This window comes from Pseudonaja textilis, chromosome 10, assembly GCF_049901715.1.
Source record: "Pseudonaja textilis isolate UNSWEBS1 chromosome 10, rPseTex1.2, whole genome shotgun sequence".
In the NCBI taxonomy this organism is placed as follows: domain Eukaryota; kingdom Metazoa; phylum Chordata; class Lepidosauria; order Squamata; family Elapidae; genus Pseudonaja; species Pseudonaja textilis.
The window spans coordinates 19,635,767-19,663,468 of NC_141999.1; the positions used below are offsets into that span (position 1 = coordinate 19,635,767).

A 27,702-nucleotide genomic window follows, 5' to 3' on the forward strand; every position below is an offset into this window, starting at 1 on the left:
GAGGGGTCGGTCCTGTCACACGCATGACATGTGCCATTTTGAACACGCAGGCAGCGTGGCGGGCAGGAGGAAATGTATTGTTCCCGAAGAGGACGGAGTGGTGGAAGGCAATTGCAGGGGGGGGCAGGGGGGGGGCTTTTGTGTGCTGCTGTCAGTGCCAAGGTGAATGCACTGGGGTTGAGGGGGACAAGGAGAGCTGGATGGGGAAGCAGGCAAGACCGCGGCATGCTAAGTGCAAAACCAGGGGTGTAACTGCCAGGGAGGCGGCAAGGATGCTGCCGCCCTGTGTAAGAACAGCCACGAAGGTGCAGAGATCTAATAGGCTCTTGGGCAGGACAGAGGCGGCACTAGACATGGATACCCTGCTGGGCACCCCGGTTGGTGTATTTCTGCGTGGCGGCGGCAGCGGCGGTAGTAATGGGGCTGAACCGGGGTGCTTTCGGGCAGCGGTTGCCCCCACCACCCCCCGCCACAATTTGGGATGGACGGCTGTTTGCTGTGAAGAGAGAGAGGTGCGGGGGGGGTACACCTCTGCAGGGAGGGGGGACGCTCAGCGAGAGGACGATGCGTTAGCTGTTCGGGCCTAAGGCAGCCGCAGAGAGATGCCAAGATTGATGCTCTGTGGATCGAAGAGATTTGTGTGTGACGCCCTTTCGGGAAACCTGCCCGTTCGAGGTTCTTTGTGTGGCGACCGAAGTGGCGTTTGGCTCTGTTTGGTGGCAGTCGCCACGAGAGGCCAGCTCCAATGGGAAAGGAGCAAGCCTTCTTGGGCATTTGAGGAGAAGGACTGGCCCAGACACCAGACCTTTTCAGAGGGCTGGATTTTCTTCTCCCTCATCTGTGCCTGGGTCCACCCCCCCCCACCCCCCCTCTTAACCTGGCGGTCTTAATGAGCCCGTTCGTTGGGCTGGCACCGTACAAGGAGTCCAAGGGTCACTCCGTGCCTTAAATCCCAAGAAAAGAAAGCTTGCCGTGTGGGAGGAAGGCTAGCTTTCTAGCTGCTAAGGCTAAGCCAGGGGTCTCAAGCCTACCTCTGGCCGCTCGCCTGCTCTCTTCGGCCTTCCGTTGGCGGCGGTTCGCACACAATGGCCACATTCAGCCGATGACTTTCGGCTTCCGCCTCAGAGGCTGGCTGGTAGCGCTCTGGCCAAAGCAATTCCCCCCCTCCCCCCCCAGCTGTCTCTCGCCTGCCTCAGAACCGTGTGGACTTGCGAGTGGCGGTTTGCATGAAACAAGGCGGGCGAGTAGATCAAACCAAGGGAGGGGAAGAGGCTGTCCGAAAGTCAAAAAAAGAACAGGACGACTTCTGAGGATGCCAAGGTTGCAGGTAAGGACACCCCAGAAGAGGATGGTGGAATATTTCTCCTGTGGGACTTGGACTGGAATTCACCTGCCCACTTTCTCTCTCTCTCACACACACACCCCACTTCTTTCCAGGAAGTCCTTCCCCGGACTGGAAACCATCTCAAGAAAAGATGTTTCGTTCTACCATTTACAGGGGACAGACACCACCGCTGTGTCTTTGGGCACTTTCTGGAACATTCCAGAAACAAGGTCCCACTCCCCTCACACACACACAAACACACAGACAGACACACACACCCTTCCTTGGCAAGCCAAGGAGCCTTTCCAGAGTCAAAGATGTGCCAAGGTTGCCAAGGGCCCATAGCGGAGACCCGAAGCCCATCTCCTAAAGATTAGTGTCAACTTGCACCCTGGCCAAACCCTCTCCGTTGCATCTCTTGCCGGGCCCACAAACGACCCAGTTTGCGAAAACTTCTCTGGCATTGACCAAGCTGCGGACAAAACGAAGTTTGGCTCAAAGAGGCACCCTTTTTAAAAAAAAGCTTTCAAATAATAATTCTTTTTAAATGTTTAGTGGACCACCCGCACTAGTTTTCTAATTCTTTTTTTTCCCCCTAACTTGTTTTTTTTCCTCCTCTCCCTTTCCTGGATATAACCATTCAGTCACTCCTTGGTTATTTCATTCCTAACCCTCATCTTTTCATACTGGCCTGTTCTTACTTTTTAGCCTTTTTATGCTTCTGGTTCTTTATTTAACTAACCAGCTTCGATCCCGCCCATCTTTGATTCCTCATGAGGGAGGGAGGTTTTTTTCCCTCTTTCAACTCTGGACGGGGCTTTTTAAATGATGATAACTCAAGACGTGCCTTTCTTGCAGTAACTGCAAAAAGACATTTCCAGGAATCTCTTCTGACAAGGCCTGTTCTCAGCCTCCATAACTGGGCTTAGCCTGGGAGACAGAACTTGCAGGCTGTTGCTGCAAAGGGAAGATCCAAGGCTGATGGAATGAAGAAAGGATGATGGCGGCGACTTATTTTTGGGCTGCATTTGAGCTTGGTTGATCGCTGAGGGAAAGAAACAGAAAGTTGAATTACGAAAGGAATCTGGGTAGTTTGGTCTACCTTGTCTCTGACCATCTAAACCTTTTCCCCCCCCAAACAGACTCTTGAAATAAATAGAGACCTTGAATGCTCCTGAATGCAAAGTGGTCCAAATCATTCTTTATTTTTATATATATATATATATTCCAGTCTCGGGATTAAGATATTCAAAACACAATCCAGATTAGGATGAGCATGGGACCAGGTTGCAAATCCCTTGGCCAAAATCCCCATCTGGGCTTGGAGCAAAGTTCTCTTGGAAAGCAGCAGGAGGTTTGCATCCATTTTGAATATTTAAAACAATGGGGCGGGGGGGGGTGGATTTAGAACCAGCTCTGCTGAAGCTTCTCCAGGGTTTCAGAAATGGGAGCCACCACCATTGTTCTACCTTCTGCCTTTTGATCAAAGTGAGAGAATGGTGGACTACGGTAGGAGAAGACAAGTGACTTAAGGTGAGACACAGGTGTTTTTTTTTCCCTCTCTACCAGCCTCTGAGAATTAAAACTTCGCTTCCTCTTTTTATTCTTGGCTCCCCAGCTTTGAATCATGTTTGTATCTCATTTTGCTTCTTCTTCTTTCCTCTTCCAGGTTAAGAACTTTGCTGCAGAAGACACCTGTTCCTTTCACATCCATTATCTAAACGGCTTCTTTTCTCCTCCCTTCCGGGCGTCTTCTCTGTCCCTGAGACCCTTAACCTGTGAGGAAGCCCAGAGGTCACAGGTGAGGGCCTTGGGAACTGAGTGGATTGTCCCCTGCCAACCACAGGACGGCTTGGTTGCGCCAGGATGGAGTCAAATGGATGCAGTAGACCAAAAAGAAGGTCCTTTGGTGAAAAGATAACGGCTCTTCCAATCCATGAGAATTGTGAAGACAGCAATTGTTTTTAGCTAGGCGGGGGGAAGGAGAGCCAAATGTCTCACATACACACACATAAGTAATTGACATCCAGTTCAAGCTGTGACATCTTCACAGGAACGGTGCAAAACATAACTGTTCATGTAATTTGCGTGATGGTCACTTCATGGATGTGATTGTCCCTGGCCCTGCCTCTTGCAAATGCTGGGTCCACTCTGGGAGCCTCAGCCCAGCTGGTGAACCTCCCAAAGGTTTGGAATTCCTCCTCCCCTATTCCCTAGCTGTAGCCAGGCCATGGGATACGGGGAAGGGGTCAGTCTGGGGAAACCGGTTTGCTCTGGATTGTAAGAGGTGACCTGGTCCTCACGCAGAGATTCCTTCCCCTTTGTAGGTCCCCCCCTCCCCCAGCCAGCATTGCTGGCCTGGGAATTCTGGGAGTTGAAGTCCACCCCACCCCATCTTCAAGTCTCCAAGCTTGAGAAACTCTGATCTGTATGTTGCTAAGAGTTGGCAACAACTTGACAGCGCATAATCAGTAGGTAGACAGGCAGAATAGAATGTAGAATAGAAATAGAAATTAGAACAGAATAGAATATAGCATAGCATAGAATAGAAATTAGAACAGAATACAGTAGAAATTAGAATAGAAAATGGAATGGAATAGAATATAGCATAGAATAGAAATTAGAATAGAATAGAAAATGGAATAGAATAGGAATAGAATAGAATATGGAATGGAATGGAATAGAATAGAATAGAATATAGCATAGAATAGAATAGAATAGAAATTAGAATAGAAAATAGAATGGAATAAAATATAGCATAGAATAGAAATTAGAATAGAAATTAGAAAGGAATAGAATAGAATATGGAATGGAATGGAATAGAATAGAATAGAAAATGGAATGGAATGGAATGGAATAGAACAGAATATAGAATGGAATAGAATAGAACAGAATATAGAATAGAGTAGAATAGAATAGAATTGAATAGAATTGAATTGAATTGAATTGAATTGAATTGAATAGAATTCTTTATTGGCCAAGTGTGATTAGACACACAAGGAATTTGTCTTAGGTGCCTATGCTCTCAGTGTACATAAAAAAATACATTCATCAAAAGTCATAAGATACAACACTTAGTGATAATCATAGGATACTAAATAAGCCATCAAATCATACCAGGAAACTAAATAATTACTTTGGAAAGCCAGTTTGGGATGGCGGTTAAAGTGTTGACTGACCCAGATTTCATTCCCCCCTCCAGCCCCAGGATTGATTCCCTTTAGAGACTTTAGAGCTAGTCACAAAACCCAGCCTAACTTTCAAGATTGTGGGCCACTGCCACCCTGAGCTGAGTAGGATCTACATGTAAAATAGCTGAATTTGAGGGACATCCAGAGGGGACTTATGACAAGAAAGAGCTACGCTTGTCCAAGGCTGTTTGTGACAAAGCCCCAGCAGTGAAAGTCACTCTTTAAGCCAGAGGTCCCCAAACTTGGCAACTTTTTTAAGACTTGTGGACTTCAACTCCCAGAATTCTCTATGCTGGCTGGAGAATTCTGGGAGTTGAAGTCCACAAGTCTCAAAGTTGCCAAGTTTGGGGGCCTCAGCTTTCAGTTGAGCTGGGTGAAGGAAGCCACTTCTTCTTCTCTTTAAGGGAGCAGGGTTGACCGATGCCTCTGTGCCTTCCTGGCTCTTTGAGGGGAGGCACCATCAAATGCCTGATCCCTGCTTCTTAGCAGGCCTCCAGTTCCAATGTTCCCCCCCAGAAGTGCAGGGGGTTGTTGAAAGATTTTAAAGGGCATTTTTCTTCTCCATTAAAAATATATACTGTCAAGGTTTGCTTGCAGGGTTTTTTTTTTTTTTTTTTTTGCAATAAGCCACCACATTCCACAGCCTTTGTGCAGGTAATGGTACGTTTGCAATATGAAACAAAAAGAGGTGCATTTTATCTCACACATCATTTCTTCTTCCACAGTCTTAAAACAGCCATCGTTGTTGCCTCCAGGTGTGAGAATTTTCGCAAGACAGTAAAGATGGGCTTTGCCAAGAATTTTTAAAAAAACATAATTAGGACATAGAATCATAGAGCTGGAAGGGACCCAAGAGATCTCCTAGTCCAACCCCTCCTGCTCAAGGCAGGAGACATTATACCATCCCGGTCAAAAGGATTGTCCAGTATTTTTGAAAGCCTCCAAGTGATGGAACATCTGCAACTCTGGAGGGGCGGGGGAGTCTAAGCCATTCCCATTGATTAATTCTTGTGGTCAGAAATTTTCTCCTTATTTCTAGGTTGGATCTCTTTTTAACATGCTCCCACCCATTATTTCTTATTCTGCCCTCAGGTGCTTCCTGGGATTGTGGTTTCATTGGATTTGGAAACCACTTTGGGGGATTGTGCAAGGTGCAGCAGTATAAAAACCCATCCCATAAATAAGTAGTATTTTCTAACAAGCTTTTTCAACCTTGGCCGTTTTAAGAGGTGTGGACTTCAACTCCCAGAATTCAGCTATGCCCCACATCTCTTAAAGTAGCCAAGGCTGAGAAACATTGAAATAGCTCCCTCAGGTTTGGTCCAGGTTTGAAGAAGATGTGAAGAACCTCACCAGGAGAAGCCAGTTTGCTGTTAACAATGCCAGTCATTTTTCCAACCTCTAAAAGGGATAGGCACACTAGAGACATGCCTGTTGCTCAGGGACCACAAACGAATTATTTGTGGGATGGGTTGACGTTGACCATTGGTGAATCTTGAGACCACCTTCCTCAGTGCAACTCTTCCCCGGGAAAGTTAATCCAGAACACCCATCAGGCTAACCCATGCATCTACTGCAGGGGTCCCGAAACTTGGCAACTTTAAGACTTGTGGACTTCAACTCCCAGAATTCCCCAGCCAGCCATGCCTGCTTTTTATTTTTCTTAATCTCCTAAAGTGGAGAGAGATTGCAGAGGAAGGGATTACAAGAGACTAAACTATGCTGGCTGGATAATTCTGGGAATTGAAGTCAACAAGTCTTAAAGTTGCCAAGTTTGGACACCTGATCTACTGGATGGTTGAAATAATGATCCAGGAAGATGTTTAAGCAGCGTAATTTTTTTCAGCTAGTGATGCATAGATCAACAGGCACATAATTCTTATCTCTACATCCAGAAAGGGCCTACAGAGGATAAGAGGTATATTCTCCAGAGTAGAGCAATTTTGGCAGAGGATTAAGCATCTCAAACACGCATTTTCCTGGAATCAGAACTGGAACAGCCTCAACAAGATTTGAGCTTAGTGTATCTGTTTTGGTTTGGGCTTAGGGAAAGTTGGCTGCCTTAGGTGCCAATTAGAAGAGAAGAGAATTGGAATAAGAATATGATAGTTCTTTATTGGCCAAGTGTGATTGGACTCACACGAGGAATTTGTTTATGGTGCATAACCTCTCTGTATATACAAACAACAAAGTGATAAATCATACATCATAAACCATAAGATACAATCATAAATCATAAAAGATACAAAACAATTGATAAAATACCCATAGGAGAAGCTAGTAAGAAAGATGAGGTGTGAGAAATATGAGAATCTGTTCTCTTAATTTATAATTACCAATAATATAAAGATAATAGCATTAGGGCAGCATAGTTACATGACTTTAGAATTGACTTTAAATTTATAACAATACCTGTAAATGTCTGTTTTTTCCCCTTGGGACCCAGGTTCCTTGATAGAGTAATTAGTGATTCTCAAAATATGAAAAATTGACTGTGTCTAGACTAGAGCATAATTTGAAGGACAGCTGCCCAGAGTCTTCCTAGAGTAACCAGCCATAATACAATATATCTTTGGGCTGCAACAGCGGGGGAAAGGAAAGGACTTTGCAAAATTAACTTTTACAAGCCAAAACCAGCAGAGGGCAACACTCAAAGGTGTTCAGCAGCCAAAAGGATTTAGCAAGAGTGACGGGAGGAATCCCTGGGATTAAAGCTTGTCTTGAAATGGGTATTTAGTTTGCGCATATGAGTCTGCCCCACTTCTAAATCACCTTTTGTATGCAAGTGATCACAAGATAGCTTACTTCCCCATTAAAACAAACTTCTAGAAAAGACTGTGACTTGCACCTACAAGGGTTTTAGCCCACACCATTCAAAATATAAATATAAAATGAGGGGAAAGATAGGCCTTAAAAAGGAAACGTGCAAGCAGAAAGAACTCATGTGCATCATAGACAGGTTGCCCTGTTTCATGTGCCTCTGCCACAAATGACCAACACTCGTGCATGGAGTGCAAAGAGAACTTTTCCAATTACACCATAAGACAACTGCTGGCTGAAAAAATGCCACTTCGTTCACTCCAGAAGAGTGTTATTCTCCTACATTTTTCCTTTGGGGAAAACTTACCAGAATAAAATGCTTTACTTTACTCTGAAGAAAGTAAATTGAATTCTCTGCAGCTATTAAATGGAGGAGGCACCTTGGCTTGTTAACGATTAAGGGTTTTTATATTTCATAATTTAATAGCATCAAGTCATCAAGTGACACTTCATGATAACTTCAGTCCGTGATTCAATATCTCCTATGTGAGGAGGCTGAAGAAATCTTTCAAAAGGAAGATCACAGCAAAAGGCCTCTGAGCATATTTAGAACACATCCTTTTGCAGGGTTTCCACTTATCTGAATCCAGAGAAATCCGTTTCTTGTGCTAAATCCAGCTTGCCCGGGCTCCACAAATCCCAATTGTGAAAAGACAAGCAATTGCTTGTTACTGAGCCCTTGATACCTTTATGTTGCCGGTATAAATTGTCAATTTGAGATTTACACCGGCAATTGTCCCCGCTCGTTTTTGGATCTGACCTCATCCAAATCAGATCCTTTGATTTGCTTTTTATTTGTTCATTGCATTTCTACAACCACCCATCTCATCCGAGCATTTTTCTGGGTGGCTTACAGATCGAACTTTTCTGCGGGCCAACAGCCTGGTCTCATTGTTGCCAGGTTGCAATGAAAAAATAAAAATGCAGAGCCTGACCGAAAATGCCCCAGAGAAGATTAACCTGAGCTTTATACAGAAATAAATCCTTTCCTTCCCACCGAAAGGACCCCTTTCTTCCCAGAGAGCTGAGAACGCTGGGAACTGTAGTCCTAACAATGCATCAGAGGAAAATTCCTGCCGCCCAAATTTTGGAGAACTATTTGCAATCTTCCTAAAGGGATGCGTGCAACGGGAGTATTCCCCCCCCCCCGAAGAGTGGTTCACCCGCTCTAACCCCAAAGATTTAAAACCCGAAGCGTTTCTCCATCTACAAATTAGGAAATTAATCCTCTCTTCTCCTTTTTTTTTTAAAAAAAGATCATATCCGGCTCAATCGCTTGATGCAATTTCTGAGCAACAATAGACAAAATTGTGCAACTTCCCAAATTTTAACCCCGCCCACCCCCTCGGATGTTTTGGTACTTTCCCATCCGTGTGTTAACCCGAGCCGAGCCAAGGTTAATGAAGTGCTCTCGCCTGCTGCGGGAAAACACACACCTGGGCTTTCCCCTCCTCGCAAACGGCAGGTATAGAGAAAGCCAAATAGACTGCAGGGGAAGCGGTACTGAAAACCAGACTGAGTTGGGAATTGTCAAGGACAAAGGCTCCAGGTAGATGCGGGGGCTAGGTTGACGATGCAGCCTTTTTTTTTTCCCCTTCTTTCTTTCTTTCCCCATCCCTTCCTGATCAATCGAGTTGTCATGGTTAAGATCTTGCCGTCTCGGTCCTTCCCCACCACCAACCGGCCCCCTCCACCCTCCACCGTCCCTCAGTCTCTAAAAGATAGGTATATATATTTTTTTTCCTTCCCAGCTTCGAGCAGAACTGTCTGGTTTCCATGGAGACCAGAGTCTGGCTTTCGAGATCCTGCATCTTTCCCATCCTAGCTTTCCGCACACGTAACAATGCTTGACTGTCACCATGCCAGGAAAATCCAGAATTGCAGGAACCCAGGGCAGCCGCTGCTCATCTTGTGACAGCCTGGAGAATTCCCTCCCTCTCAGCCTCTTTTGTTTCAGCAGAGAGCACCTAGGCATTTACCCATTTACCTGTGTGGGGGGTGAGACAGACAGACAGACAGACAGACAGAGGCAAAGAGAGGAAGAGAGAGAGACAGGGAGAGGGAGGGAGAGAGACAGAGGAAGAGAGGGAGGGGGAGAGGAAGAGAGACAGAGAGGAAGAGAGAGAAATAGAGGGAGGGGGAGAAAGAGAGGGAGGAAGAGAGAGACAGAAAGAGAGAGGGAGGGAGACAGAGGCAGAGAGAGACAGAAGGAGGGAGAGAGGGAGAAAGACAGACAGAGGAAGAGAGAGAGTGAGAGACATAGGGAGGAGGAGTGGGAGACGGAGAGGAAGACAGCTCTATACAGCCATTATTGTTGTACTCCTAGCAGGGAAGAGGTGTAAATTTGGCAATCCCCCAAAGCAAAGACAACAAACTGATTTCAGCCAGAAGGCATTTTGAAAAATCCTCTGATCAGACCTGTGGGCAGAGAAGTGGCGTGGAAGGACAATTTTGCCTTATTTTTCCAGGGGAAAGAAAGAGTTTTTATATTTCACACACACCACCACCCCCAAATAAAAAGGCAGGTCGCCCTGCTTGCACTAATGACTGCACTGCGATTAAAACACAGCATTCCCTTCTATTATTTTCCCTTACGGCTGAATTAAAAAAACACACCCAAAAAACAGAGGAAGCCACACAAGCTGCAAGCCACCATAGAGAGACGGGACATTTTTATGCCTTGACTAGGTGCGCATAATAGGCTGGATTAGGCAAAAATGTGTGAACATGAAGCTTTGGGGAAAAAAAGAAGTACTTTATTCATTATTTTGGGCAAAATGTAATTGGACGAGCCAGATGTTCTGTTTCATTAATCTGGGTATAATCAGTGTAATTAATACATTAATCAAATGAATGCAATTAATTAATCTAAACCAATTCCAGTAACTCACATGTTTTTTTTCCCCAGAGGAATTTATCCAAGGGTATTTGAAAACAAATTCCCCTTTGTCAAATAATATGAGACCTGACGGGGGAAAAATAAAAGAATTTCTAAGCCCAGAACTACTTCCGGTTTCAAATGCTTCCATTCCTGTTTTTCCGCTCAATTGTGCAACCTTCCAGTGGCCAACAATGACACAATTAGAAACTCACTCAACAAATGTCTTGCTTAACAACAGAAATGTTGGGCTCAATTGTGGCTGCAAGTTGAGGACTACTTGAACTGTCTTCTCCCAGCGAGGCATTCCTTTCTCAACCGCCCATGGCTTGTCCTACCATGAGCTATGAAGTCATAAATGGCCCCTTGGAGCCTGACTTATGACCTCAGGGAAGAATTCTCATCTTTCTGGAAACTTCAGTCATGTCTGGTGGAGATGTCCTGATCCTCTGGTTGGTTTTTTCCTCCGGGGCAACTGCTTGCTTTAACTGCTTCTCCACCGCGGCCCAGCGCCTCCGCATATGCCAATATTTTTGGGGCTATCAGAGTGAGAAGCACCAAACTTGTCTGGGGACTTTAGATACTGCCTTCCACCCCTTGAGCAAGACTCAGGTGGGTGAGTGAGGTCCAGGGAAGAGGGAAGGTTGGGCACTGGCGGGCCTTAGATGTTCATGTCCAGTGGGGGAGAGTTCCAGAGGCTCTCTGTGGGCCTAAGGCAGCGGTGGGGCTGATGGAGGTTCACAGGCGTTCGGGAGAGTCCCTAGCTAAGATTCTGTGCAGTTTGGAGAACCCCCCACATCCCACTTCTGGCTGGCCCCTCCCCTCCCAGGAGTCCCATTTTGGATGCAGGTAAGTACAGGGTGCGCATGGAGCCTCAGGGAGGGCGAAAAAAGGGCCTCCCGGAAATTCAGGAAGGCCGGAAATGGGCCTGTTTCCAGTTTCCAGGGAGCCTCCGGAGCCCATGGAGGCTGTGTTCACCCTCCCAGAGGCTCAAGGAAAGCCTCAGGAGCCTGGGGAGGGTAACCCCCCTGCCGTGGTGGTGGAGGCCAACTAGGCCACGCCCACCATGGCCACGCCCACCCAGCAACCGGGCCAAGAACCCCTTGCTAAAATTTTTGAAGCGCTCCCCCCTCCCCCGCCCCGGCCTAAGGAGCAGCTCAGGGCGACATTTGCCGGGTTTCTACATTTTGAAAGGAGTGAGCTTGTTTCCCAGAAGGTCCTTCGCCAGAAAGATGGCGTGAACCTGAAAGGTGAGGCCGAGCAAACCAGGCCAACAGGTAGTCCTCGACTTACAACAGTTCATTTAGTGACCATTCAAAGTTACAACATCACTGGAAAAAAAAAACTTATGTCCAGTTTTCACCCTGACAACCATTGAAGCATCCCCAAGGTCACGTGATTCAAAATTCAGACGCTGGGCAACCGATTCATATTTATGATGGTCACACTTTCCAGGGCCCCGTTATTCCCCTTTTTTGCGACCTTCTGACAAGCAATGGGGGATTCATTGAACAATCGTGTTACTAACTTAATCTACACCTCTATAGCTGTCTGGTTTGGTTCTGCAGCCCAACAAGACAGACACAGACTCTAGAGAGTAATTACGACTGCAGAAAAAACAATTACTACCAACCTCCCTTCCATGGAGGACCTGCATACCACACAAGTCAAAAAGAGGGCTGTGAAAATATCTACAGACCCCTCACATCCCGGACATAAACTGTTTCAACTCCTACCCTCAAAACGACGCTATAGAGCATTGCACACCAGAACAACAAGACACAAGGACAGTTTTTTCCTGAGTGCCATCACTCTGCTAAACAAATAATTCCCTCAACACTGTCCAACTATTTACAAAGTCTGCACTATTAATCTTCTAATCACTCCTTATCACCCCTCCCCTCCCACTTGTGACTGTAACTTTGTCGCTTGCATCTTTACAATTTATATCGATTGCCTTCTAGTGTGTGATTTGATTGCTTATTGTACTCTGTGACTATCATTAAGTGTTGTACCTGATGATTCTTGACTCTTGACGAATGTATCTTTTCTTTTATGTACACTGAGAGCATTTGCACCAAAGACAAATTCCTTGTGTGTCCAATCACACTTGGCCAATAAAGAATTCTATTCTCTTCTATATTCTATTCTGTTCTGTTCCGTTCCATTCCATACAACTGCAGTGATTCACTGAACAACTGGGGCAAGAAAGGTCATAAAAAGGGGCGGATTCACTTAATGACTTGCTTGGCAACGGAAGTTTGAGACTCATTTTTGTTGTAAGTGCAGGATTACTTGTTATTAGGGAGATGAAAGAAGAATTTAACTGGGAGCAGAAGAGGCGAAATGGCTGTTCAGCAGTAGGAAAATTGAAAGCACAAGAATGAGTCACCAAGCAGCCCTCAGTTTTGCTGTCCTTGAAAGGGAACAGTGAAAATTTTGGAGAGGCTTTCCAGATTCTGTTAAACTACGCCAGCTTTGCTTTGCTGGGGAATTCTGGGAGTTGAAGTCCACCCATCTTAAAGTCACCAAGGTTGAAGAATAGAAATAGAAATAATAGAAATAGAAATAGAATAGAATTATTTATTGGCCAAGTGTGATTGGACACACAAGGAATTTGTCTTTGGTGCCTATGTTCTCAGTGTACATAAGAAAAAAATAAAATACATTCCTCAGGAATCATAAGATACAACATTTGATAGTCATGGGTTACTAATAAGTAATTAAATCAAACTAGGAAAACAAAACAATATAAATTGTAAAGATACAAACAACACGCTTATAGTCATAGAAGAGATAGGTAATAGGAAGGATGAGAAGAAGAATAGTAAGTAATTTGATCTTACTAAGTAATCTTACTAAGTAATTTGACAGTGTTGAGGGAATTATTTGTTTAGCTGAATGATGGCATTTGGGGAAAAACTGTCCTTGTGTCTAGTTGTTCTGGTGCGCAGTGTCCTATAGCGTCGTTCTGAGGATAGAAGTTGAAACAAAACAAAACAAAAATTGGAGAAAAAAAACCCACTGAATTATAAAGTTATGCTTGGCTCCTATCTTTTTTAGGTCTTGGCTTGAAGTCTTTAGTGTGAGCAATCTCCGTGCTGACCTAAGAGCTGTAACTACATCTCTGCCCTCAAGGCTCTTGTCCTTCTGCTCAGAAACAGATAAACACTTGACACCTGTATTTCTCTCTCTCTCTCTCTCTCTCTCTCTCTCTCTCTCTCTGCCCCAGATGTGTCTGAAATAGAGAAGCTGAAGGATGCCTTTGGCAGGGTGGTTTTTTACTTGGAAGAGAAAGGCATGGGCAAAGGTAGGTATGCTCCATAGAACGTGGCTGCATTGGTGAGATTATCTTCCAACCATTTTCGTTAGGACCCACGGTTAGCAGAGAAAAGTGGGATGGCCTATGTGACACAGACGGGCACAGTTATGCTACCCAAGTCTCCTGGATTTAGAAAATGCTGCATATATAGATTTAGAGTAAATGCATACATCCCATAAGATGAAGGTAATCCTCAGTTTAAGACCACAACTGAACCCCAAATTTCTGTTGCTAAGCAAGCCAAAGCAACAGAAACGTAGGTTAGTCCAAACCTGCTGAATTCCATTCTGACTCGACTCCTTTTTCACCAGGACTAGAGGTTTAGTCTTTCAAGGTTTTGGACTTGTGCAGGAGTCCATCTTCAGGGAAATTTTCTCTCACCAGAACATCCATCTGTCTGTCTGTCTGTCTGTCTGTCTCTTTCTCTAACACACACACACACACACACACACACACACAGGGAGGGAGGGAGGGAGAAAGAGAGAGAGAAAGGAAGAGAAAGAGAAAAAGAAAGGGAGAGAGAGACAGAAAGGAAAGAGAGACCCACAGAGAGAGAACTGGATGCCTCTGGCTACTCCAGCAAATGCTGAACATCTGATATTAGTTCAGACCTGCTGAATTCCATTCTGACTTGACTCCTTTTTCAGGTTCGCAACCTATATTGGCTCCTGACACAAACAAACCATTGCATTGGTTGCATTGACAAAGCGTCTATAATCTTCCCACGGCCCATTAAATCCCATTCTGTTTATTATTATTAAAATAAACAGAAGGATTCCTGTTCAAGAAATGATTAGTTGATGACAGCTAGAGCTTAACTCCTTAGAGCAATATTTCTCAACCTGGGCTGCTGTAAGATGCGTGGACTTCAACTCCCATAATTCCTCAGTTAGCATAGCTGGCCAGAGAATTCTGGGAGCTGAAGTCCATACATCTTAAAGAGACTTATATTGAGAAGCACTGCTTCAGAAAAACTCTTTCCCATTTTCTAATTACACAATTACAATTATTCAGCTACTGCTGAGTGTTGGTGTTCAGGGTGGCCTAGGTGGAGGGCAGATTAAAAAAAATGTTTTTCTTTTGTTTGAGTGTTTGCAATACAGAGAGCCAAGCTGGACACTTTCCAAGCTTTTGACACACTGAGTCCAAAATGTTTGCCTTAGCTAGACTTAGTGATTCAGTGATAGACTTCCTTCCTTCCTTCCTTCTTTCCTTCCTTCCTTCCTTCCTTCCTTCCTTCCTTCCTTCCTTCGTTTCCTTCGTTTCCTTTTCTTTCCTTCTTTTCCTTTCCTTTCCTTCCTTCCTTCCTTTCCTTCTTTTCCTTTCCTTTTCTTTCCTTCTTTTCCTTTCCTTTTCTTTCCTTCTTTTCCTTTCCTTTCCTTTCCTTTCCTTTCCTTTCCTTTCCTTCCTTCCTTCCTTTCCTTCTTGTCCTTTCCTTTTCTTCTTTTTCTTCTTTTCCTTTCCTTTCCTTCTTTTCCTTTCCTTTCCTTCCTTCCTTTCCTTTCCTTCTTTTCCTTCTTTTCCTTTTCTTTCCTTCTTTTCCTTTACTTCTTTTCCTTTCCTTTCCTTTCCTTCCTTCCTTCCTTTCCTTCTTGTCCTTTCCTTTTCTTTTCTTCTTTTCCTTTCCTTCTTTTCCTTTCCTTTCCTTTCCTTCCTTCCTTCCTTTCCTTCTTGTCCTTTCCTTTTCTTCTTTTTCTTCTTTTCCTTTCCTTTCCTTCTTTTCCTTTCCTTCCTTCCTTTCCTTCTTTTCCTTCTTTTCCTTTCCCTTTCTTCTTTTCCTTTCCTTTCCTTTCCTTCCCTTCTTTTCCTTCTTTTCCTTTCCTTTTCTTCTTTTTCTTCTTTTCCTTTCCTATTCTTGGCAGGACTAGACTTCCTGTCTCTGGAACTTCTCTGGAGTTTTTTTTCCCCCTCCTTTGCTGGTACTTTGCTTGTGTGGAGTGAGTGACCATTCAAAGTTACAGTGGCACTGAAAAAAGTGACTTATGACCATTTTTCACACTTACGACTGTTGCAGCATCCCCACAGTCACGAGAGGCTAGGCGAGGAGATGTGTGCCTCGATGTGAGTGATATTGAGTTGGCCACACCCAGCCAATAACATGACCACCAAGCCACAACCACCAACCAACCCACGCCCACAGAACCAGTTGTTAAAAAAATTTGAATCCCAACCCTGGGTGTAGGAGTGCTTTTCAAACCCAGATATTTCAGGTCGTCTGGACTTCCAACTCCCAGAAGCTGCCAACCAACATGGCTACTGACTGGGGAATTCTGGGAGTTAAAGTCCGCATGTCTTAAAGTTGCCAAATATGCAAAACGCGGATATATTCCACTTCTATCTGCCTCCATGCACCCGGCTGAGGAATTCTGGGAGTTGAAGTCCACAGTTGAAGTTGCCAAAGTTGGGGAGCCCTGCTTTAAAGCATTTTAACCAATAAAACCCGAAGCAAAACTTTCCTTCTTCCCCAGTAAGTGGGAGCAGGTGTGCAGGCCCAGATGGTGGTAATTCAGTAGCTGCTTGAATGGCTTGGAACAAACAGCAAAGATTCATGCCTGCAGCAGGGCAGCCCGTGTGAAGGTTGTGCCACTTGGCTGTACATGTCTTGCTCAAAGGAAAGAGAGCAACTGGGTGTTTCTCCACCTCTCCACAGCGCCTTTTCAGCAAGCGGTTCCCGAGGCGGTGAAAGAAGTGGAAAAAGAAGTAGCACAACTCAAAGCGGGTAAGATGAGAGAGCTGCAGCTTCAGGAAGAGAGATTTCATGACACGTTGCTTGATGTTGGATGGGGGAATCTCTGATGCTCTCTGGTTGTTTCCCTGAAGACATTTCATTACCCAGCTAGGAAACATCAGCAGCACTGGGGTTGGATTCTCATCCTTAGTTTTACAAAGAGGCTGTTTGTTTCTGCCATTTTCCTATGCCACACACTCCCATCGATCAATCAATCAAGTCTTTTTTGAGATCATAGACCAGCATAGGAAGGGTGGAATATAAACAAACAGATGATAAAAAATAGAATGCACAAAAATGCATACAGAGAAAGGTAAAGGAGGGAGAGAGAGAAAACAGAAAGAGAGAGAAAGAGAGAGGAGAAAGAGAGAGAGAAAGAGAAAGAAAGAAAGTGAGGGAGAGAGAGAGAGAAAAGTAAAGGAGAGAGAAAGAGAGAAAGAAAGAGAGAGAGAAAAAGAGAGAGGAGAAAGAGAAAGAAAGGGAGAGAGAGAGAGAGGGAGAGAAAGAACTGGATGCCTCTGGCTACTTCAACAGATGCTAGAGATCTGAGATTAGTTCAGACCTGCTGAATTCCATTCTGACTCGACTCCTTTTTCATGTTCACAACCTACATTGGCTCCTGACACAAACAAACCAGTTGGGTTCACCCAAATGCTAAATACGGGTGGTGTTGATGGGGAAACCAGCCGAGTTTAGCATCTTGTGCGAATGCAGCTGCTGGTTCTTTAGCTTGGTCAGCTAAACCTCTGGTGTGAATCCTAAGAGTATCTATCAATTGCTTCAAAGCTGGGTAGATGCTGACATAGTCATTATACCTAGCTTAGGAGTTTTCCTGAAGAATTTGCTGGATTATTATACCAATTAAGCTGGATTATTTAACTTTTAAACTTATAAAAATCAATTTCAGTTTGAGTCGAGGGAAACAATCTGCTTCCAGAGAACCTTTAAAAATGGTGGCAGCAAACTTTTTGGCTTGCTAAAGACTTTTGGCCCATCGTACAAAACAGGGGATCCAGCACATTATTCAATCTTTTGATTCAAGTTGTGGTCAAATGTCCAATCAGAAAAAGTTCACCTCAACTTCCCTCCTGTCTTTACAGCACCACCTTGCATTCCACCATGTGGTAAGTCCAAATATCTGGTATTTTTTTAACCCGCCTTCCTCAGTTCATATCACTGTCTCCCATCTTCCTCATTAACTCCTATTTCTATGTCAGAATAACAGAGTTTGAAGAGACCCCCTGCTTAGTCAGGAAACTCTATAGCATTTCAGATAAATGGTTGTTCAATCTCTTCTTAAAAACCTTCATTGTTGGAACATTTACAACTTCTGGAGGCAAGCAGTTCCACTGATTAATTGTTCTCATTGACAGGAAATTCCTCCTTAATTCTAGGTTGTTTCTCTCCTTGATTAGTTTCCATCCATTGCTTCTTGTCCTACCCCCGGCATGTGTGCCACAGGTGGCAATGCAGAACCATTTTGCTGGCACACGAGCTGCAGGCAAACTTACCTCACGGGGCATGCGCGCGCCTCACAGCAGATTTTTGGCTGGTTTGAGGCCTTTCTCAGCCTCCCAAAGGCGTGAGAAAGGTTTCTGCAGGCTTTGTAGGCCAAAAACTAGCCCCGTTCCGTCACTTCTTGTTTTTCTGAAAATACTGGAAGTGACAAAACGGGGCTAGTTTTCAGCCTGCAAAGCCTGCAGAAGCCTTCCTTTGGAAGGCCGAAAAAGGCCTCAAAAATCAGCTCAGAAAGGTGCGGAGCAGGTAAGGGGGTGGCGGGGGTGGGTGGGGATTATGTGCACATGCATAGGGGGCGTGGGAGGAAATGCATTGCCTTCTGTGTGCTGGCAAGTGAGTGCGAGCATGCAAGCAGGTGCACAATTTTTGGCACAGGAGCCCCAAAGGTTTAGTCACCACTGTCCTACCCTCTGGTGCTTTGGATAATAGTTTGACTCTCTCTTCTTTGTAGCAGCCCCTGAGATATTGGAACCCTGCTATCATGTCTCCCCTAGTCCTTCTTTTCATTACACTAGACACACCCAATTCCAGCAACCCTTTTTTATATGTTTTAGGCTCCAGTCCCCTAATCATCTTTGTTTAGTTTAGTTTATTGCCATTGCATCCTGTACAAGGAAATTAAATGCCATCTTTAAGTGTACATTATAACTATAAAAATAAAACACCAACACACATCGTTCACATTCTATACAATTGAATTGAAAACCCCTGACATTGCACGATTAATGCACTGTGGAGCATAATTCAGTATAATTACTGCCCCTGGGATAGAAGCTGTTTTTCAGCCTATTTGTCCTTGTTTTTATTATCCTGTACTGTCTGCCAGATGGTAATAGTTCAAAAAAAAAAAAAGGGTGCCTAGGATGAGATGGATCTTTAAGGATATTTTGAACTTTCTTAAGGCAGCAGGAGCTGTAAAGCTCTTCTCTGCACACTGTAGAGTGTCTCAGCAACTTTTTTTGCATCATGGCAACCAAAAATGGATGCAGGATTCCAAGTGCAGTCTTACCAAGGCATTATGTTCTCACAACCCCGTTTCATGTTCCTTGCAGGCTACCAGAAAGAAGCCCACTACTACAAATGTTCCTCTTGTTCCATCATGGATTGCCAGCTACCCATCGATTGCCCAAGTAAACCGTTCCTTTCTTTTTTAAACTAGAGATGTGCTACTGTAGCGTTTCCTGCCTAAGCAGGGGACCACTGGTGGTCCATGAGAAAATTTGGGTGGTGCGCAGAGAAATGTCACTCCCAAAGCAATTAATCCAGGCTGCAAAAGTCTTTCTTTCTCTCCCCCAAACTCCTCCAGAAATGAGTCTTTGGGACCCTGCTAGCCATCCTGCTCCAAGGGGCTATGCCGGCAAAGACTCATTTCTGACAGAGTTTGGGGGAGAGAAAGAAAGACTTCTGCTGCTTCTGCTGCTTTCCTTGCATGAAGCCAAAAGTCTCTCTCTCTCTCCCACTTCCCTCCCGAGAACAGAGCTGAAAAGAAGGTTAGGAATGTGGCTGCCTTGGAAGGGATGGGTGTGTGTGAGGGACCTTTTTTCTGTGTGTGAGTGTGTGTGTGTGAGAGAGAGAGAGAGAGAACTCTCTCCCTCCCTCCCTCCCTCCCTCTTTCCCACCAACATCAGCAAGCCACCGTCAGTCAAAATTCATATTAGTGGTGCATGGGATTTAAAGTTATGAGTTTGGTGGTCCCTGAGGTCCAAAAGGTTGGCGACCCCTGGACTAGAAGACTTCCGAGGTCACTTCCAATTCTGTTATTCTATTCTATTCTAAACTTAAACTAGAGATTTGCTAAAGAAGCCATGGGGGGGGGGAGGGCTGGGAAAGACCTCTGTCTGAAACCCCTCAGAACTTCAGGCAGTCCAGGGGCTCCAATTCACACAACATGCCCTTTGGCTTCCGAATTAAACCATCTTCTGAAGTTGTGCAGCGCAGTGAACTCTGAGCTAACAGATTGGCTTTGCGCCAAACTCTTAAGGTCCAAAGCTTTTAATACAGGAAGTCCTGGATTTACAACAGTTCATTTAGTGACCGTTCAAAGTTACAATGGGAAAAGCGACTTAAGACCGTTTTTCCCGCTTAATGACCACTGCACCATCCCCATGGTCACGCGATCAAACTTCAGACACTTGGCGACTGACTAATATTTATGACCATTGCAGTGTCCAGGGTCATGTGATCATGAGCCCTTCTGACAAGCAAAGTCAATAGGGAAGTCAGCTTCACTTAACAATGGTGTGACTTACTTAATGACTGCAATGATTCCCTTCACGAATGTGGCAAGAAAGGGGACAAAATCCACTTAGCAGGTGTTTCATTTAGCAACAGAAATGTTGAGCTCAATTGTAAGTCCAGGACTCTCTCCCTGCATGTTGTGTGGATGATGTCTGACCTGGGTAAATGCTTTGTGTGAATGCAGCTAATATAAACTAGGGGCAGGAGATCATTTGGTGGTAATAAATCACACATCTATATTATCTTCATGATTCTCCCAGTTCAGGATATACACAAATTGGAAGGCGACGCAACTTTTTTGAACTGCGAAGTTGCCTTCCAGACTTCTCCAGACAGGACTTTCCGGTGGAAATTTGTCAAAGATGTAAGTAACTCTTTGTGGATTGAGGTTCATCCCATGTGAAGCTGTAAGATTCAACAGGAGATAAAGTTCTTTAGATCTTTTGCTCTAAGGGGGAGTTTATCCTCCAGTAGCCCCCTGGGCCACACAACGGTCTTCTAGATTTTAAAACGTATTTATTATCTTTTGTCAACAAAAACAAAATGCAAAATTGACAGACAGAAAAACAAACATCCAATACTAACAACAAAAAGAAAAAAAAATCTTATGTACAAAAAAGAGAGAAAAAGAAATCAAATAATCTAACATTTAGCCTAAAAAATCTACCCCAGCTGGATGCTCACAAAATAATAAGATATCTAATATGTTCTCCTTCCCTTATGTAATGGATCTACAAACGTTCCCATCTGCATTTAGCAAAAATACTGTATTAAATAAACAAATATTTCAGATAGAATGGAACAGAATGGAGCAGAATAGAATAGAATTCTTTATTGGTCAAGTGTGATTGGACACACAAGGAATTTGTCTTGGTTCAAATGCTCTCAGTGTACATAAAAGAAAAGATACATTCATCAAGAGTCCAGAATCAGAAGGGACAACACTTAATGATAGTCATAGGGTACAATAAGCAATCAAATCATACTAAGAAACAGTCAGTAAAAATTATCAGGATACAAGCAACAAGGTTACAGTCATACAGTTGTGAGATGTGGAAATCTGTCTAATAATCAACTCAACTCAACATCTTAATCACAATATATATTGTATGTAAAAGAGAGAAAAAACAACAACAGCCAACAGGTTAGCTGAAATTATTACACTTCAAATCTCTTTGATAATCATCTGTAATTTTATTTAACGTTTAGAACGTCCACAAATGGATTCCGGTCTCTTATAAAGTTGTCTAATCTATTGTCTCTAATCAAGGTGTTGTAGAATGATAAATCAGGCGTTTATAGATTAATTAATAGGGGCACTAAACTGCATTACTCCATTTGAATAGAGGTAGTCCTTGACATACGACCACAAGTGAGCCCAATATTTCTGTTGCTAAGTGAGGCATTGACGTTTCTTGTCAGAAGGTTGCAAAAGGAGATCACTGTTCTGCCCCAAATCTAGTTCCAAGAAAGCAAACACAAGACAAAGGCAGCAGTATAATCTGTTTAAGTTTCAGCTAAGAATCCTGTTTCTTCACAGATAAAAAGCTGCTTCCAACCAATTAGCTCTGACAAAAAAAGAGCCTTGCCAAGTTTTTTCAAGTCTGACAAAAAACAACAGATAAGAAATAGTTTACAAGAGTCCTTTTATCTTCTTGAAGGAGGGGCCATTACCTTGCAGCCTTACTCCCGAATCGCCTGTGCTCCTTGTAACTGCTCTTTCCTATGAGCAATCCTTTGTGCCTGTGCACTTGGCACAGGCTCCTCGGGAACCTCCTCATCACTGCTGCCAGCCCCCATAATCTCTGAAGGCCATTCCCTCATGGTCCTGGCCCTTCATCTGAGTTCTCACTCTCCTCAGTCATCTGCACCTGCTGAGGCTAACCACAATAATCACATGATCCCAGGGATCCCAATGGTGATAAATGTGAGTCAATTGCCAAGCCTCTGAATTTCGATCATATGACCATGGGGATACTGCAATGGTTGTAAGTGTGAAAATCAGTCATAAGTTACTTTTTTCAGGGCAGTTGTAACTGTTGTAAGTCGAGGACTGCCCGTATAGGGGAAATACAATTTCCCTCAAATCTGTGTGTGCCAAGGAATGGTAACTATTTGCATTTTGTAAAACCCTATAATCCCTTGTAAACCACTTGAGAAGCTGCTGTAACTGAGAGAAGGGAATATTAGTAGCTCAGGGTTGAACTGCTTGGTCAGTCCTTGGTGTTCTCTGAGCTTGGAGGTTTTCTTGCAGACGTTTCATGACCAAACCAGGTATCCTAAGCGCACTGATGATGTTACCTAGTTTGGTAATGAAACGTTTGCAAGGAAACCTCCAAGCTGAGCACCAAGCATCCCCAAAGCCATGTGAAAGCGTGACCTTCCAGGACCTGAATCTCCACCTTCAATCCACAGCTCAGGACGGAGGAACTCTTCCTCTTCCAAGACCTTAATTTTGGAGTCAACCCTTCCCTCCTCATTCGACCCACCCTTGGATCTCACCACGGGACCTTTGCCTGCGAACTTGAAGAGGAGAGTGACGTGGTGATCAGGAAGTATTTTTATGTCAATGGTGAGGAGCCAAAGCTTCCAGCGGTACAGACTGAATGCTTCAAATCGGGGATGTCATATTTTAATAGGGAAGCTAATTGTTTGTCATTTCAATGTTGAGGCTCCAAACTCAATTTCTGAGCGGCTTATAATTAAGGGTTTCCCTCCTCCCAAACCTCCCCCTGCTATGAATTTATTTAATTTATAAATTTAATTTATTTAAGAAAATTCATACTGGTGTCCAACTCACTTTCAGTAACTCCAGGCAGCTTACAAGGTTAAAATCCCAATACAAAAAGCAAAACCAATACAAAAAGCTGGTGGCAACAATCAAACAAGCCACTTGATGGGTCCCATGCAGGGGTGGTCTTCAGCTGGTTCTGACCAGTTCTGGAGAACCTGTAGCGGAAATTTTGAGTAGTTCGGAGAACTGGCAAATCCCGCCTCTGACTGGCCCCGCCAACCCCATCTATTTTCTGCCTCCCAAGTCCCAGCTGATTGGCTGGGTCTTCTTTGGTTGCCCTGCACAGGAAAATGGATCTGGAAAGCAGGTTAGTGGGGTGGGGAGCAGAGGTGGTCTTCAGCAGGTCCTGACCAGTTCTGGAGAACCAGTAGCAGAAATTTTGAGTAGTTCGGAAAACTGGCAAATCCCACCTCTGAGTGGCCCCGCCTCCATCTATTCTCTGCCTCCCATTGAGTCCCAGCTGATCGGCTAGGTCTCCTTTTGTTGCCCTGCACAGGGGGAACAGAGCTGGAAAGCAGGTTAGTGGGGTGGAGAGGGAATGGGGATTTTGCAGTATATCCTTCCCCTGCCATGCCCAGCAAGCCACTTCACGCCTACCAAGCCACACCCACAGAACTGGTAGTAAAATTTTTTGAATCCCACCACTGATTCCACGTCATTCTGTGGTCTCCTCTTCCTTCAGAGCAGCTGTTCATAGCAGTGGGCTACCACCATCTGAAACACATCACTTTCCTTTTCCTTGGGGGGGGGGGCTCTCATTTTGATAACAGAACTTTAGAACGAGCTAAGGTTAACCCGACCTCTTAAATCACCTGAAAACCTGCAGAGATTCTCAGCCATCCAGGTCATGGTTGCCCCAAAGGTGCTTTTTTCAGGAGGCACCTGGACTTCCTTGTTTTTTTTTTCTTTGAAGACATTCCTCCGAGAAGCTTCTTCAACTCTGAATTGGATGGTGGGGAATGGAAAGATTTATACTTCTTGTAGAGAGCTAGTCATTTGCATTCTTTTTAAAGAGTCGTTGAGGCCACTTGGAGGTTTTGTCTCTGTTCTCAGGGGGGGCTCACCCAAGTAGTGGCAATGGGTGTGGGGCCTTCTTGGCTGCAGGATGTTTTCCGCCCTGGGTGCCTTCCCTGTTGAAGACCAGGCGCAGGCAGATATGTGATGGCCTTGCTGTGAGTGGCAGGCAGGCAGGCCAACTCTTTTGCTGTGTGTTTTGCAACGTCCCTTTTCTTATTGCAGTGACCGAAAAGAGGCTCGGAAAAGAGAAAAAGCTGCAAGAAATGTTTAAGGCCATCCTGAATTCCCCACCGGAGTTGGTACAGGAAGCCGTGGTGGTGAACAAGTTACCGTCTCTTCAAGATCTCCTGTCCCAGCCTGATTACCTCAGGAAAAGGGGTGTCATTGGGCTTATCCTTGGAATAACTGGGGTATCCCTGCTGGTTACTTTAGCCGTTCTGTAAGTAGTTTGCAGAGCCAATTTATGTGGTGGCTAAGACATTGGGCTAAAATATTTTTTTTTAAAAAAAATCACACAGCTGTTTTGGCATCGAAAGTGGGATGGAGAAGAAATCGAAGAATATTTATGATCTTGGGACACTGCAATGGTCACAAGTGTGAACCGTTAAGTTTCCAAGCACCTGAGATTTGATTGCAGGGACATGGAGTGTCTTACAAAGCTTGTAACCATGAAAAAAGGGCTATAAGTCACTTTTCGCCAGAGCTGTCATAACTTGGAACGGTCACTTAAATCAGGGGTCTCCAACCTTGGCAACTTTAAGGCTTGTGGACTTCAACTCCCAGAATTCCTCAGCCAGCTTTGCTGAAGTACACAAGCCTTAAAGTTGCCAAGGTTGGAGACCCCTGACTTAAATGAACTGTTATAAGTCGAGGACCCCCTATATTCTCTTAAAACAAGGTTGACCTTGGGCCAGTCTTTCTCTCTCAGCCCCAGGAAGCAGCCAATGGCAACCCACTTCCAAAATCTGGCCATGAAAACCCACAGGGACCTACCACACAGACACCACTGAACAGAAGGAAACATAAAGAGTATTTGCTGGAGTCCTTCTTGCCGCCACAGCTAAATTGCTCAGGGCGATCTTCCTTGTGTGCGTCTCCAGAAGGTCCTCCTGACCCAGTTTATCTCAGAGCTGATGAGAAAAGGGTGCTTTTTAATTCCAGCCCTACCATCCAATGAACCCTGGACTCTTCTTCCCTGTCCTTAGGATCAGGAGATTCTAAGGGAAGTCAGGGAAAATCAGGAGATTCAGAGGCACTTCGAAAGAGTAGGAAAGATTGATTGGGAGTTTAAGCTCTCTACAAGAATCTGAGCTACTAAAGGGTCAGGGGAAATCCGCTGGGGAGGAGAAAGGCATTCAGAGGTGGGATCTCTTTCCCCGCACTCAGAGAGACTCGTGTCTGAGGATGCTGTTTTCCACGCCTTTTCCTCCTCCGTGCGCCCCTGCCTCCGCTCACGGGACCAGCCAGGTTTGCAATACAATGCCCCCAAAAGAGGAACTCAAGAGGGCATCGACGCGTCCCCCTCAATTGCTCAATCGTGTAAAACAACCCGCGATTGCAAAGAAATCTTCACGATTTCCGAACTATGCAGTGTGAAGAGCTCGATTACCTTTCATCATGAAAGGTAATCGAGCTCTTTCGCACTGCATAGTTCGGAAAAAGATTTCCCAACTTTGCTTCTCCCCCCACCCCCACCCCCGCTGCCTCTGTTGATGGAAAAGGCTCTAAAGTAGATCGTTTTTGTCACCCTTAGCCAGCCAGCCCGCTCTACTCTACGCCGATCCAAGGTCAAACCTTTTTGTTAATTCGGGTTTATTCCCTTCTCCCAGGTCGCTGTATCGCTGGGCGACGAACTTCGAGCCGTGAGCTGGGAAAAACGACTTTTTCCAGCGTATGTGACACCCCCCGCCCTCTTCACGATGGAGCGGCCGCCACGGGCGCAGACCCCCCATTGCAAACGGCAAAGCTCGCCTTAAACGCCGGGCGAGGCGCGGGGTCTGGCCGGATTTTAGCGCCGCGACATTCGGAAATCTTCACGGCTTCGCATCGCAGACGGGATGGAGCTGCTGGGGGAAAAGAAAACGGAGGATAGGAAGCCCGGAGGCGTTCGTTTTCTTTCAGGGCTTCTCTTCCCCTTCTTTCCTTTCTTTCCCTTTCTTTCTTTCCTTTCTCTTCTTTCCTTTCCTTTCTTCCTTCTTTCTTCCCTTCTTTCCTCCCCTTCCCTTCCTTCCTTCCCTTCCCTTCCCCTTCTTTCCCCTTCTTTCTTTCCTTTCCTTTCCTTCCCTTTCTCTTCTTTCCTTTGCTTTCTTCCTTTCTTTTCCCTTTCTTCCTCCCCTTCCCTTCCTTCCCTTCTTCCCTTCCCTTCTTTTCTTTCCTTCCCTTTCCCTTTCCCTTCCTTCCCTTCCATTTCTTTCCTTTCCTCTCTTCCCTTTCTTTTTCCTTCTTAACTTTGCTTCCCTTCCTTCTTTCTTTTCCCTTCTCTTCCCTTCCCCACCTAGCAAGCTTTAATGCTGCTTGCTTAGGGCCTGTTGATTCACAGGAGCCTTTGTCATATGAAAAAGTGGACATACTACACTATATATACCCACAAGAGCCTCACGTAAAATAAAAATTGGCACCACTAAAAGCATTTGATTGTGTTGCTCTGGAAATCATGACTGGCCATCCTCAACTTACAGCAGTTCATTTAGTGACTGTTCAAAGTTACCATAGCACTGAAAAAAGCAACTTATGACCGTTTTTCACACTGCAGCATCCCCATGGTCACGTGACTGAAATTCAAATGCTTGGCCACTGATTCATATTTATGACAGTCGCATCAGGTGTTACGTGATCCTCTTTTGCAACCTTCTGACAAGCAAAGTCAACGGGGAAGCCAGATTCACTTAAGAATTGTGTTACTAACTTCACAACCGCACTTAACTGTGACATCTAAGGTTGTAAAATGGGGCAAAAAACCCTGACTTAACAACTGTCTTGTTTAAGCAACAGAAATTTCTGCCTCAATTGCAGTCGTAAGACATTACCTGTAGAGGTAATGCCCTCATTTCATTAAGCTCTCCAGCCAGGCTGAAGCTCACTGTTAACAGGGCAAGGTTGTGTTTTAAAAGTGACCATTTCCTACCCTTAATCATATTAGTCACAAGGAAATAAAGTCACTCTGACCCATATGAAAAGAAGGAAGGTCATTCACAGATTTGATAGCTATCGAGATAAGGAAATGCAGATCCTCAGAGATAAGGAAATGCAGATCCCCAGAGGTCGTAGAGATTTTTTTTTTTAAAAAAAATTCTGCTGGGACATCAACCCTTTTAATGCTTTTAGGCAGTAGCAGACATGGGATTCTCAGATCATCCAGGACAATCATGTTGTCTCAAATTGTCCCAAAGAAAAAAACAACAAGAAAGTATAATTGCCTCCTGAAAAAGCACCTTTGGAAAATAGTTTTTTTTTTTTTTGCATTTTCCACATTCCTTCCCCCACCCCAATTTAACCTTTTCTTTTTAATTACCTTTGTGTATCTCGAGCATTGATTGATCCATCAGGCACAACAATGCTAAGGCCCATGAAGAAGTTGTTTTTCTTAACTGGTTATAAATTAGAAGCTGTTTATTTCCCTACTTTTTAAATAAGGTATGTATTTTCATGCCTTTTCATAAAACAAAGACAAGAAATGGGTAACATTTGAACATCAGTCTGATTTTACTTGTAACTCGTTGGTCTAGCATGCAGGCCAACATTTTAGTCACATAAGTAAATCATCAACAATTAATATAAAACAATATATTTGCAACTGCTTCACATTTCTCTGTAAAAATACAAATATTTAAAAGCATATGAAATATAATTGTTCATAGGTAGCTTTGGTCTAG

General features: G+C 44.4%; 1 protein-coding gene across 1 annotated transcript; it reads left to right on the top strand.

The window, feature by feature from the left end:
- The first annotated feature begins 272 nt into the window (after window positions 1-272).
- On the top strand, window positions 273-25,768 carry SPACA6 (sperm acrosome associated 6). Its single transcript, XM_026718755.2, has 10 exons — window positions 273-411; window positions 8,828-8,884; window positions 13,446-13,523; window positions 16,186-16,254; window positions 17,364-17,387; window positions 18,834-18,911; window positions 20,280-20,383; window positions 22,435-22,591; window positions 24,053-24,269; window positions 25,660-25,768. The coding sequence occupies exons 1-10, from the start codon at window positions 273-275 to the stop codon at window positions 25,694-25,696; spliced, it is 960 nt and encodes a 319-aa protein (XP_026574540.2). The 3' UTR covers window positions 25,697-25,768.
- The last annotated feature ends 1,934 nt before the right edge of the window (window positions 25,769-27,702 follow it).

Excerpts from the sequence above, each read along its gene's own strand:
- SPACA6 (XM_026718755.2), top strand. The coding sequence starts at position 273 with ATGCTGCCGCCCTGTGTAAGAACAGCCACGAAGGTGCAGAGATCTAAT. Across the intron at positions 17,388-18,833 it reads ACCTTGCATTCCACCATGTG|GCTACCAGAAAGAAGCCCAC; the intron begins GTAAGTCCAAAT and ends TGTTCCTTGCAG. Across the intron at positions 22,592-24,052 it reads GAAGTATTTTTATGTCAATG|TGACCGAAAAGAGGCTCGGA; the intron begins GTGAGGAGCCAA and ends TTCTTATTGCAG.